The 12,277-nt window shown below is 36.1% G+C and overlaps 2 protein-coding genes across 2 annotated transcripts; both read right to left on the bottom strand.

Moving 5' to 3' along the window:
• Positions 1 to 202: 202 nt before the first annotated feature.
• Positions 203 to 5,220, bottom strand: LOC116124811 (importin subunit alpha-4). The gene is made up of 10 exons (XM_031410560.1): positions 4,888 to 5,220; positions 3,849 to 3,945; positions 3,673 to 3,764; positions 3,440 to 3,571; positions 2,946 to 3,131; positions 2,674 to 2,837; positions 2,410 to 2,488; positions 2,033 to 2,161; positions 1,307 to 1,434; positions 203 to 884 (listed from the first exon to the last, which is right to left on the bottom strand). Exons 1-10 carry the CDS (start codon positions 5,107 to 5,109, stop codon positions 509 to 511), a joined length of 1,605 nt encoding a protein of 534 aa, XP_031266420.1. The 5' UTR covers positions 5,110 to 5,220; the 3' UTR covers positions 203 to 508.
• A 3,061-nt stretch (positions 5,221 to 8,281) lies between these two features.
• LOC116124882 (zinc finger BED domain-containing protein RICESLEEPER 2-like) lies at positions 8,282 to 12,263 on the bottom strand. The gene is made up of 4 exons (XM_031410645.1): positions 11,871 to 12,263; positions 11,710 to 11,792; positions 8,588 to 10,439; positions 8,282 to 8,476 (listed from the first exon to the last, which is right to left on the bottom strand). Exons 3-4 carry the CDS (start codon positions 10,431 to 10,433, stop codon positions 8,454 to 8,456), a joined length of 1,869 nt encoding a protein of 622 aa, XP_031266505.1. The 5' UTR covers positions 10,434 to 10,439; positions 11,710 to 11,792; positions 11,871 to 12,263; the 3' UTR covers positions 8,282 to 8,453.
• Positions 12,264 to 12,277: the final 14 nt, after the last annotated feature.

Raw genomic sequence — 12,277 nt, 5'->3', positions numbered from 1 at the left:
CCAAGGGTTTACAAGGGACGGTAACACTATCTCTGTTACCGTAGTTGGATCCTTAAATGTTACTGTTTCCCCTTTGCTTCAATTGGCTTAAGCTAAATCTTTACCTTCTGCTTTGTACCCCGAAGTCTTTGGAACCTCCCATTATAATTTGTTATAAGTAAACTACAGTAGTAAATTGGAGATTACTTTCCAAGAAGATTCATCCATAAGTTCAAAGCAAGATAAAATTATATGTTGCAAAATATCAATTACACATCAACTCAATCACAAAGAACAAATTTTCCTATGAATATGAAAATACAAACCAAGTTGGAAACTTCAAGCTTAAAGCCTTAAGGCTTTTAACATATTTTCCATAGACAAACAAAAGCCTATGTGCCAGACCAAAAATCCTGACCCTTGGCCCCTAACAAATTTTACTAAAGTTCCCAAAAAAACAAAAACAAAAAAATCACTGCAAGAGTAACAATGCCTATGAAGATAGTAAGCAGATCCTTATACTAATACTTCAACCAAAATTGAAGCCACCAGGTGGAAGGTTGGGCTGGTTGTTCGCAAAAGCAAATCCCTGCTGCTGATTTCCATCTGGGAGATTCTGTACCTCCTCTTCTTCCTCAGCCCAGTATCTCTCCAAAATCTTCACGACTTTCTCATAAATCTCATGGTTGTCATGGCTCTGCAGTTGCTCAATCTTATCTAATCCCTCACACTCATCAATCATTTGGGCATAGAGATTAATTCCATTGTTCATTCCCATTTCCCTGTCAGCCTCACCCACCTTCAAAATGTTCTCAAGCCCTTCAAGGCACACCGTTACAATCCTTGGGTCCGGACAAACCAGAAGATCGCAGAGTGGTTTGATGCACCCTTGACTCACCAGAAATCTGCAAGAACATGAAAATATGAGAGGAGGTCTACCAAGTAAGTTATATTCCAAGACTATTATGTGAATATTACTAAGATGAAGTTTGCACATTGTAGGGTTCCCAAGGTCAGGACCCACAAAAGTAAATTCTTCTCATCAGACATTGTCATGAAATTAGAGCAATAGAATTTACAGAAATTATAAGCAGGCATGACCTTGCAATGGCTAGCAATCAGTTACTGTAACAAATAATTACATTTTAAATATCATTTTGAAACATTCATGCCATATAACCAAAAGAAGGTTCTTCCTCTTTTTCTTTTTTTTTTTTTTTTTTTTTTTTTTTGCCAAATGAAGTTAGTGTGCAAGTATTCCCAGTAGTTCACATCCCTATGCACATAAGCAATTAGGGAAAAATAAGAAAAGGGCAAAGTAACATACTGAATCTGTTCGTGAGAACCTCCAGAGGTGGCATTTGAGATTGCCCATGCAGCCTCCTTCTTGATCTCAAACTCTGCATGTTGGAGAAGGTGTACAAGAGGAAGGATAATATTGGCCTCAATAACAGACTGTAGGACAACGAATTAACAGAGTATAATGAGTCCCAACAATCAATTTATTTATTTCCTAACTATAAACAATCAATAATGTTTGTAAGTAACATTCATAGGCACCAAGTAGATTTGCGGAAGTCTCATTCAAGAAAAATAAGATAAAGCACTCAATCATTTATCACCAAATTTCATAATCCAGCAACCATTGCATGCAAGTTATTAAAAACTTAAATACTACTTTCCACAAAAAAAAAAAAAAAAAAAGAAGGAATAATTGCCAGAGTTTCAGATAGTAAATATGATGCATGAGCCGCTTGACATATAGACAAGAACAATCTGCATGTTCTTCATCTCCCATTGAACAATATCATGCAATTAATTAAGATACCCTTTTATGCCAAATTAATGGAAACCAAAAGACGTATCATGGGTATAAGACAACAATGAAACAAAACACAAGCAATAAAGTTGTATGGAGACAAAGTTGTCTGATAAGGTAATCAGCCAGCTATAAATTTAGTATGGGAACTTACCAATGAAGCCTTATTAAAAAAATATCTAACAATGAATGTTCTTAATACTGATATAGGAAGAGTAAGCTGGTTCTTCATACCTGTATTTGAGCTCTGTTCCCAGCTGTAATATTTGAGATTGTCCAACAAGCTTCTTTCTTGATGCTTTTTTTGTGATTTTGCGTAAGAAGTTGATACAGACAAGGGAGCACTCGGTTATCAATTACAAACTGAAATACAAAACTCAGTTATTTGCTGCTGTGAAATTATGAAAGAAAAGATTACTTCACTAAATTACATGTGACAAAAAGAGATTCGAGAGACTGTTTGGTCTATAATTGCCCAAATCAAATACAATCCAAGCCCCATATTGTAATCAATAGAATGCAGTTAGGTTATTAATTCCTAAGTAGGTTCAAACGGAAAAAGAGTCAAAAGCACCCAAAAATTAGTGAATACATGAAGATATTGGAAGTACCTGAGTTTGTGCATCATCTCCAGTAACAATGTTTCCTACTGTTCGAAGAGCAGGTATCAGAACTGTAGGTGATGGATGCCTGGAAGACAGAAATTAATTACTAGCAGCAGTTTCAAAGGTTATGTAAGTACCAAATCATAATAATAGAATGCATGTACACTGAAGGAAAATGTAATAGTCAAGTATGCTATGAAAAATGTGAACAAACATAGGAGAAGGTCAGCCCTGGTTTTGAGAAAGTTTGTAGCAAACAGGAGAACTTACAGCAAAAGCTCCACAAGACGTGGACAGACGCCAGCTTCAATCACTGCCTGAATTTTGTCATTTGGACCATCTGAAAGATACGAGAGAGCCCAGCATGCATCTGTTAGAACTTCTTCATCATTCAAATGGATGAGTTTCTGTAGAATTGGCAACGCTGGCTTCACCTGACAGAAACCAAGCAAAACATGTTCAACATTTAAAACCTATATCACAACTGAAAGTTGATTTAGTCACTGAACAGCAGGTTACAAATTTCTCTCTAGATCCCCTACCTGATCAAATGGTGTTGGTGGCTTGCCACGGCAGAAATTCGATAAAGTCCATGTAGCATTCCTCAGCATGGATAGTTTTGAACGCTCATTAAGCTGAGATAGTAATGGCACGAGAGCACCATTAGCAAGAACAAGATCCCTACAATTAGGGGAGTCACCAGCAACATTGCCCAAAGCCCATACAGCCTAATGAAGAAACAACAAAGCAGCAAAAATGTTAATAGCAACTTAATACAGGATAACCTAAAGGTTGTAAAAAAAAATCAGTTTCAGTGAAATTAAGTGAGACATTATGCACATACAGCTATATCAAGGGAATTATTGTCAGACACTTATAAAGCAGTTAGATATTGACAATAAATGAATCACAAGACACTTCAATAGGACTAACTACACTGAAACATTTATGATTTAAGATGATTTTATTCAATTTCTTCCAAATGTGATCACAAGTAGGAATATATTAACAAAAACAAATGTACATAAGAGTCAACCTGCTCTCTGACATCATCACTGCCAGAGCTAAGGAGCTGCACGAACATAGGAACAGCACCCTGGTCAATGACAACTCGTGTATGCTCTGATGTCCCTGATGCAACATTGGTCAATGCCCATGCAGCTTCAAACTGCTCGTGATAGCAAAGTCAGTAGTCATGACATTAAATCAATATCTTCAAACACATTATTTTACTCAAACAAGAAGACAAAATCCAGAAATAGTTCTTACCTGTAGCTGGGGCAGATCATGCCTACCAAGAAACTGCACAAAGCGAGGGACGACACCAGCTTTAATTACTTCATCAATTGGAGGGCTACGTTCTACACAATGATAAAGTTCACATTGTCAACAATAAAAAGTAGAATTTTTATCAATAAAAGAATAACACAGAATTATGTCCATACCAATTGATAAGAGCTTTCTAAACTGTGTAGTTGCCTCCAACTGTGATGAAGGATCATCGGACCACACTCCTTGTACCATCAAAGGAATACTTTCCAACTGTTAGACAACAACAGTATTAAAAAAAAAAGGTACAAGGATTAAAAATAATTATTGAATCAAACACCACCGAGAGCAAAAGCAAATATGAGAATAAATGTCCTTATTGGACATTCTTCTAAATGAAACAATGACTATACTAACACATAGAGTCCACCCATTTATACCAAATCAAGAGATTTAGTTAGCAGACACTCAAACAATCAGGGAAAGCTGCATGGATATCCACTTTTTTCAAAGACCAATAAACAATCAGATGTAAATAAAGGCTAAATTGATACCCCTTCTCTTATAGCAAAAACGAAAAGAAAAGCATTATACAGCTGCTGACACTGAAGAAGAAGACTGTCTCCTCAACACTTCTCCAAACGATTCGTCAATATATGACTCTTCACCCGAGATAGGTTTTTGTGAGACAAGTGTATGACATCACTCACACTTTCATCCATCCAACTCCTCACAGATCATAAATGAAAGAAAAAAAAGCCCCTACTCCACACTAATCCACAAGATTCTTCCATAGAAGGACTCATCAACACGAGATAGTTTTAGATGACACGGGCATACCACATCAACCCTATCATCATCCCCTAGAATCCTACCACAATGAATTCATTTTAACAATATAAACATATATAACATCATCTTTTTCTTTGGATTTTCTTTCTCAGTTTACATAAATAGCCCAAGCTCCTACCAGATCATAAGTGAAAACCCACAACTAAAACTCAATTTACTTCAACAGGGCTTCTAATTACAACAAACGCCTAACTGATAAACCCATAAAGAGTTACTAACAATTAATCAATTCTAAAATCCTGAAAGCCCGAATCACTATGACCCTACAGTTTTAACACACAAATCGATTTCCACCAAAAAAAAAAAAAAAAAAAACATGAAACAAAGATCAATGCAGAAACAAATCAGGAAGCAAGCACGTACCTTCTTTTCAATGGCGGCGGCGGTGTTTTGAGAGGCATCAAGAAGTGGCTGAGACTGAAGCAAGAGACCTTCACGCCTCTTCTTCAACAAATTATCTTCTCTTTTGTTCTTTCTGATCTCCACCAGATTGTCCTCTCTCCGCCGCCGCGCCTCCTCGGCATCGACGCCGGTCTTGTAGCCCTTCTTTCTCACCTCCGTCCGAGTGCTGGGCCTCAACGACATGTCTTTGTTTGGGAAATGACAGAGAAAGTGGAGAAAGAAGGGATCGTGTGAAAATGTTAAAGCGATTGATTTGATTCTTATTGGATCTTAAATAGTTAATTATCCTAACTGCTTTCTTTACTCATAGTATTTAGTTGTTAAATACTCCAACTACAGTTTTTATTTTCATTTCACTAAAGATAAAAAAATACCCACACTTTTAACCCTTTTCACTTACCACCCCAAATCCTAACTCCAGAAAATTCAAGGCTCGTTTATTGAATTTTCTTGGAGAAAACGTTCATGGTGTGGTTTACAGCAGGATGTAATCGTGCATAAAACCTATTAGAAAACGGTAGCAATAATGTGAGATGATAGAGGATCTAAATGATTTCATTAGTAGAAAAGGCGAGCAAATAGTAAGATGTAAACCTATTAGAAATGAGCAAATAATGAGAGCTTTAATTGCATGTGTATAATGTACTTGTTTACTCTAAAAATTTCTGAGGGAGTAACTCAGTTTGGTGTAATGGTGAGGACACCATAGCTCTTCCCTGCAGGTTCAGTCCTTGAGAAATGAGGGTAAAAATAGATGCAAGCAGTGAGAGAAGAGGGTTGAACTCTACAGACAAATACATGGGGCAGCAAACTTTACTGTATTATAAAGAGTTTGCCACTTTTCCTCATCCAAATAATGTTTTAATGATACTTTTCTGTTCACATACCTTTAAAATACCATTTTATTATCCAAATTTATATTCTGACAATGAACAGAGAGCAAACTCGATCCAGAGTGTTAAGGGTTTTGAAGATGGGAGGCCGATAAACTTTTTGGTGATGGAATATTGGATTTTGGTAATTGTGATTTATCAGAATTTGACTTGGGAAGGGTAGTTGTGTAAACTCTAATCACTCGATTGTCAGCGATTTACAGGGTCGGTGGGAGGAGGTTTGAGGGTTTTGGTGAGTGATAATCAGAAAAGAGAATCGTGGTGATATAAGGTCATAACGATGTTATAATAAAAAATTGTAATATAAATTTAGGTAGAAAAGTAATATTTTCAAAGCCCGTGGGTGAAAAAGTGTCATTTAAGTCATTATTTTGATGAAAAAAAGTTGTTTACTCTTATTATAAACTAAAAAATGCGTCCTATTCTTTGACGTAAGTTTGAAGTGCAAGAGCGGTTTAATTTGCTATTGAATTCATTTAGTCAATTACATTAATCTTACCTAATTTCATTTGCTTAATATTCAAGATGACACATTGATTGTGTTTTGGCCCAATAGATTTAGATGGGGAATTCAACATCATGAAAGTGAAAGGATTGGATTATAGTGTTCAAATATGTATATAAATTTCCACGACAACATTGTTAACCAATTTTTAAGTATTATTTATCTTTTAATATAGAGTAAACGACATATTCCTACCCAAGGTTTGATGAAATCCCAAGTTGGTACTCTAAGTTCTATTTATTTCAATTTCCACCCTTAAAGTAACGGAAAATGATTAGATATAACGACTCAGGGGTAAATTGGTTATTTTGTAGAGGAGGCGTACATTAGCAGATCGTCGCCCCTAATAAAGCTCCAATGCACGTTAGCCAACACCATCGTCAATGTTTTTTGCCCTTTTTCGACTATTCTTCCACCCAAAATCACCCTTGTCACCACCATTCGAACCCTCGTCCTGCCCTCTACAAAACCTTACCCTTCACAACCCCTCATTACTCGCCGATCGCTAGCCACGACAGTCGCCACATACAACTGGTTTTTATCAGTCTCCACCGGCGAATAGCTACTAAACAGTTGCTGGGGACATAGGGATTTTGTAGATTTGGAGACGTTGGTTGTAGTGGGGATGTCCAGTTGGATCTTAGTCATCAGAATCGACCGAAATCCAACAAAGAATGTCAAAAACCTAAGCCTAACGGTGCCGACGATTGAAGGGCCCAATAAGTCGGGAACCAAAAGGGTTTTGAACGACGGACGATGGGGAAGGTGATGAAGGTGACCAGGGGGTTCGCCGCCATTAGAAATAGCCCAGATCCGATGAAAACGGAGATGGTGCGCAGTCACTGAGAGTGTAATTAAAATAATTTCAAAATAAGATGGTTAATTTTTTTAATTTTAGTAATTTAGGGGTTAAAACATAATTTATTAATTTAGGGTTAAGGGTATTATGGTAATTGCACCCTTACAACCCTAAAAATTGTTAACAGTGTTATTTTAAAGGTGGGAATCTGGAATAAATGGAACTTAGTGTACCAACTTAGGATTTCGTCAAACCTTGGGTGGGAATATGTTGTTTACTCTTTAATATATAATATATTAAATCTTTTATTTTCTAAATGTTTGGTTGAAAAACGAAAATCAGGATCTTAATGTATTCCAACTAATTCCAACCAATAAAATAAAGAAAATTGAAAATTTCCCTCCATCCCAACCCAAACAAAATTCAAAATTAAACCAATATTTTGTCTCATATACTAAAAAAACAAAAATTCCATAATTCAAGTGGCACTGGGACCCCCATCACATGCACTCACCTTATAAATACACTTACCACCAGGTGGTAGAACCACATCACCACTTCGATTAAAATTAAGAGAAATTTTCCGGCTGTAAGTAATGGCGTGGGGAAGCTGGGCCACATCGACGGCGATACGGTGGGGACAGATGTTTACGGTATCGGAGTTGAGCGTGGACGACGTCCTATGGAGTTTGGTGACGGCTGTGGAGTCGGTGGCTCTTGTCTCCATGCTGTGTTTCTTCTTTCTCTTCTGTGGCTGTACTGTCTGATTGTTCGTCCAAGAACTGATGTAATCTCTCTCTAAGGCCGTCAGAATCTGACGTCATTGGCTGGCCGGCATTGGTGGCGGAAATATCTATGTTAGTGACAGAGTGTGCCCCGTGGATGTTATTTGAATTTTGGGTTTTAGTTTAAGCAGAGTAGTGAAAGTGTTAAAGTGTAGAGGCAAAGCAATGTGTTTGTCAAAGAAGGTGGTTGTTGTCAATGTTTTATAATTTATTTACCCAATTTTCTCAATGCAAATCATCAATTACAGAAGAAATATTATTAGATGAAATTATTTACCTTATATAAATCATGAAATTAATTAATTATATTAATCTTACCTAATTTCATTTGCTTAATTCAAATTTGAAACATCTCATTGATCTCAACATACCATGAAAGTGAAAGGATTGGATTATAGTGTTCAAATATCTGAATTTCCACAACAACGTTAAAAACGACGACGCCTACATAAACTTCCAAATACTATTCCCAAAATTACATAACATTTTAAATAACAAAACAATGTAACATCTCATGCTTCACGCTCTAAATTCGCAATGGATATTCATTCCTCAAATGCATTCAATTCTACAAAATAAGTACAAGAAAGTTAATTAGTATGTTAAAAACTTTTGAATAAAATTATTTAGAAAGAAATTAACTAAATAAGAATATAAGATATTGATATTAGTAAGTTACCTGAATCATAAGCTTCTGCATCCTTCAAGTAATCTTCAAAAGGAGTTGGTGTAGGTACACAATTTAACCAATCTTGTGTACAAATTAATGCTTCCACAACACGTGGAGTTAAAGAACTCTGAAATTCATTAAGTACACGACCCGATGTACTAAAAATTGACTCATCAGTAACTGTAGACATCGGAATTGCAAAGACATCTTTTGCCATATGTGAGAGAACCTTATAGTGTGATGTGTTTAGTTTCCACCAATCCAAGACATTCAAATCACTCTTAATAGGTTTAGATTTCTCCTCAAGGTACCGTTCTAACTCGGTTTTGTTTTCATCTTGTATATTTTCTCTCATCTCCTCCAAAAATTCTTGGTCATAGTCGAAGCCACTATCATCATCATTACCAACATCAACAGCTAAAGACTGATCAATTCCCGTTGGTTGAAAGGAACTGGAAGCTTGACTTTCTTCTAAACTTGATACAAGTTTCTCATAAAATTCATAAAATCGTTGTAACACCTCTCTCAAGATTCCAGACATCATCCCAACTTTTTGCAAGTCATTGGCATAAATCTTTTTATAGCACCACTCCACATATTTCATCTTACACCGAGGATCTAATACCGTGGCAATCAACACCATCACATTGACTTTGTCAAAACTCCCATAATACTTATGAAACTTCTCTCTCATTTTCTTAGACATGCCTTGAAGACTAGAATTAGAGTCTTTCTCCCATTCATTCAAATAATAGACAATGCGAACTATCTCTTGAAAATAATTATTACAAGTCACATGTTTCGACATCGACATCCTTTTTGTAACTTCATAAAATACTCTTAAGAATTTGGCAAACACAGTTGCTTTTTCCCAATCCTCAACTGAAGGTGTTTCATGTGACAAATCAATACTATAGTTTGGGTCCTCATCTTCCAACCTTTGAAAAGCTTTTTTTAATTTTATTGCAACATCTAACATGAGATAAGTGGAATTCCACCTAGTAGCAACATCAAGACACACAACACCTTTATAAGCTATCCTTTCTTCTTTCACACATTTTTCAAATGCTTGGGCTCTAGTGGGAGAACTCCTCACGTACTTAACCGAATTACGAATCCGGCTAATACAATCTTTTACCTCACTAAGACCATCCCTCACAATCAAATTCAAAATATGAGCAATACATCTCACATGAAAATATTCACAATTCATAATTAAGGTATTCTTATCCACTAATCTGTCCCTCAAGTAAAGGATTGCCACATCATTAGCATCAGCATTATCCACCGTTATAGTGGACACATGTTTTTCAATACCCCATTCAAGAATGCACTTCTCTACCACTTTCCCTATCTCTTTATCCTTGTGACTACTAATGGTCACAAAACTTAGAATTCTTTTCTGTAAAACCCAGTTATCATCTATAAAGTGACCAATGAGACATAAATAGTTATGGTTTTGAATGGAAGTCCATATATTAGTTGTCAGAGCAATCCTAGACTTCAAAGAAAACAATTTATTTTTTAACAATACCTTCTCACAGTTGAAAATCTTCATACAATCACTAGCCGCTGTAAAACGTGATATATGAGTCCATAAAGGTTGCAATGAATCAACAAAATTTCTAAAACTTGGCTCTTCTACCATTGAAAAAGGTTGTTCATCAACAATTATCATTTGAGCAAGCATGAACCTAGAGTACACCTGATTAAATCTCCAAGTGGTTGTCTCATCATCAACTCTTCTAAAATGTTGCCATATTGAATCATTGATAGATTGCATAGAAGATACCTTTGAATTTGATGTAGCCTCTCCAGGAATACTAGGCATTTCGATATCTTTACTTGATGACATTGTTCCCTAAACAAAGAAAATAACATGCATGAATCCTCAGAAAATAATTTCCTACAATTTGAGGAAGAATTGTTGAATTTAGATTCAGAAATTAATCACTCAAAAAAAGTATATAAACAGAAAAGTTCCAAAAACAGGGGAGAAAACAGAGGAATACATAGACAATTTGTACCTCATTTGATCAAATTCTAACAATGTTCAATTGTTGAAATAAACTACAACTTTGTTGAAATTTTGTTTCCTACTTTAGGATCAAATGTTTCCTTAATCAGGATAAAGAAAATGAAAATGAACTGACCTCGGTACTATACTTTTGTCCCACTTAGAAACACCATCCTCTAAGTCAAACTCATCACTTAGATTCAATTTTGTAGTCAAATTGCAAACATGTGTAAAATCAGGCCAGCATATAGGGCATTAGACTTACAAGTTACAGTTCATCAAAGGCATGAAATCTGAAGAGTTTTAAATTGAATGTCCAATAGGATTATAAGAGACCTACTTGTAAAAGTATAAACATATTTGACTGCAAAACAAACTAGTTTCTACCATTTCATGTTCTTGATCAACCTGGCTCATCATTTGTTTTCATTTTACCAATATAAGGCTGTGCAAAAGCATGTAATAGACTCTTACAATGCATCACAAGGACTACTTGGGCAGAGTAATGGCAAGAACAAACTTATGAATCCTAATAGAAGTTAAAATGAACCATGTACACAAGTTTCCACACAACACTTCTTCCTTAAGATAAGATTTACAATAAAACAAAGTCTATCAAGAGCCCATATTGATTTGTGGTGAATTCATGGAAAACACGGCCATAACCAAATAACCCTTCCTAAAACATAAATCCAATGTTCATGTCAGTTTGCAGCCTTCTTTATTTGTAAAATTCCAATGTCTATATCAGGCTTCTTTATAGTGGTTCAATAACCCTTCTAAAAGTGCCAAGGAGCATGACATATCAAGTTTTGAGTACTACAATATGTGGAAAATTGAGATATTTGGATTCAGCTAATAACCACTCAAGGAAACAGACAATATCAGTGTGTAAAAATGCAGAGGAAACGAAGAAAAAACAGCGCACCCTGTTTGTATCTCTTAGTTTTGTTTGCTACAGTTTCATCAAGTTAGATTTCACAACAAACCCATGATTCGATTTCTTCTATTGGAATCTCAACAACCAAAAAAATCAAAAGGCTGCGTAAAAAGTGACAAATATGCGTGAATACACAAAATAAGACAATCCGGGTTTAGGTTTTGAAGAACTTACCCAAATCAAATCAAAGCCTGCGAAAATCTCCAACAAATCGATGGATTCGATCAGTGAATGCTGGGATTGAGAGCAGAGAAGCCCTAGTATTGAATGAATATAAGAGTTAGAGTCTAGAGGGAGAGAAAAAGAGAGGAGGTTTTGGGTATTGAAGAACTTACCCGAATCAAGTCAAAAGCCGGCAAAAATCTTCAACAAATCGATCGATTCGATTGGTGAATACTCGGATTGAGAGCAGTGAAGCCCTAGTATTGAATGAATACGAGAGTCGGAGGGAGAGAAAAAAAAAAAGTAGGTCTTGCGTTCTTGTTTTCGAGTGAGAGAAAAAAAGGCGGTTTTTCAATTTGCGTTTTGACTGTTTTTGTTTGATAATTTTTTTAGGGTTACTGTTCCAAGGTCGGTTCCGGTTCCAGGAACCGGAACCGGAACCGGAACCGATTCCTTAAATTTGGAAAACGGAACACCCCTGGTAGAACTCATCACTTCGATTCAAATGAAGAGAAATTTTCCGGTAGTATTGGCGTGGGGAAGGTGGGCCACATCGAAGGCGTACAGTGGGGACAGATGT

Source organism: Pistacia vera, unplaced genomic scaffold (genome assembly GCF_008641045.1).
Source record: "Pistacia vera cultivar Batoury unplaced genomic scaffold, PisVer_v2 Contig157, whole genome shotgun sequence".
Classification (NCBI taxonomy): domain Eukaryota; kingdom Viridiplantae; phylum Streptophyta; class Magnoliopsida; order Sapindales; family Anacardiaceae; genus Pistacia; species Pistacia vera.
The sequence above is the reverse complement of the archived record's forward strand: the minus strand, read 5'-3'. Positions and strand labels throughout refer to the sequence as shown.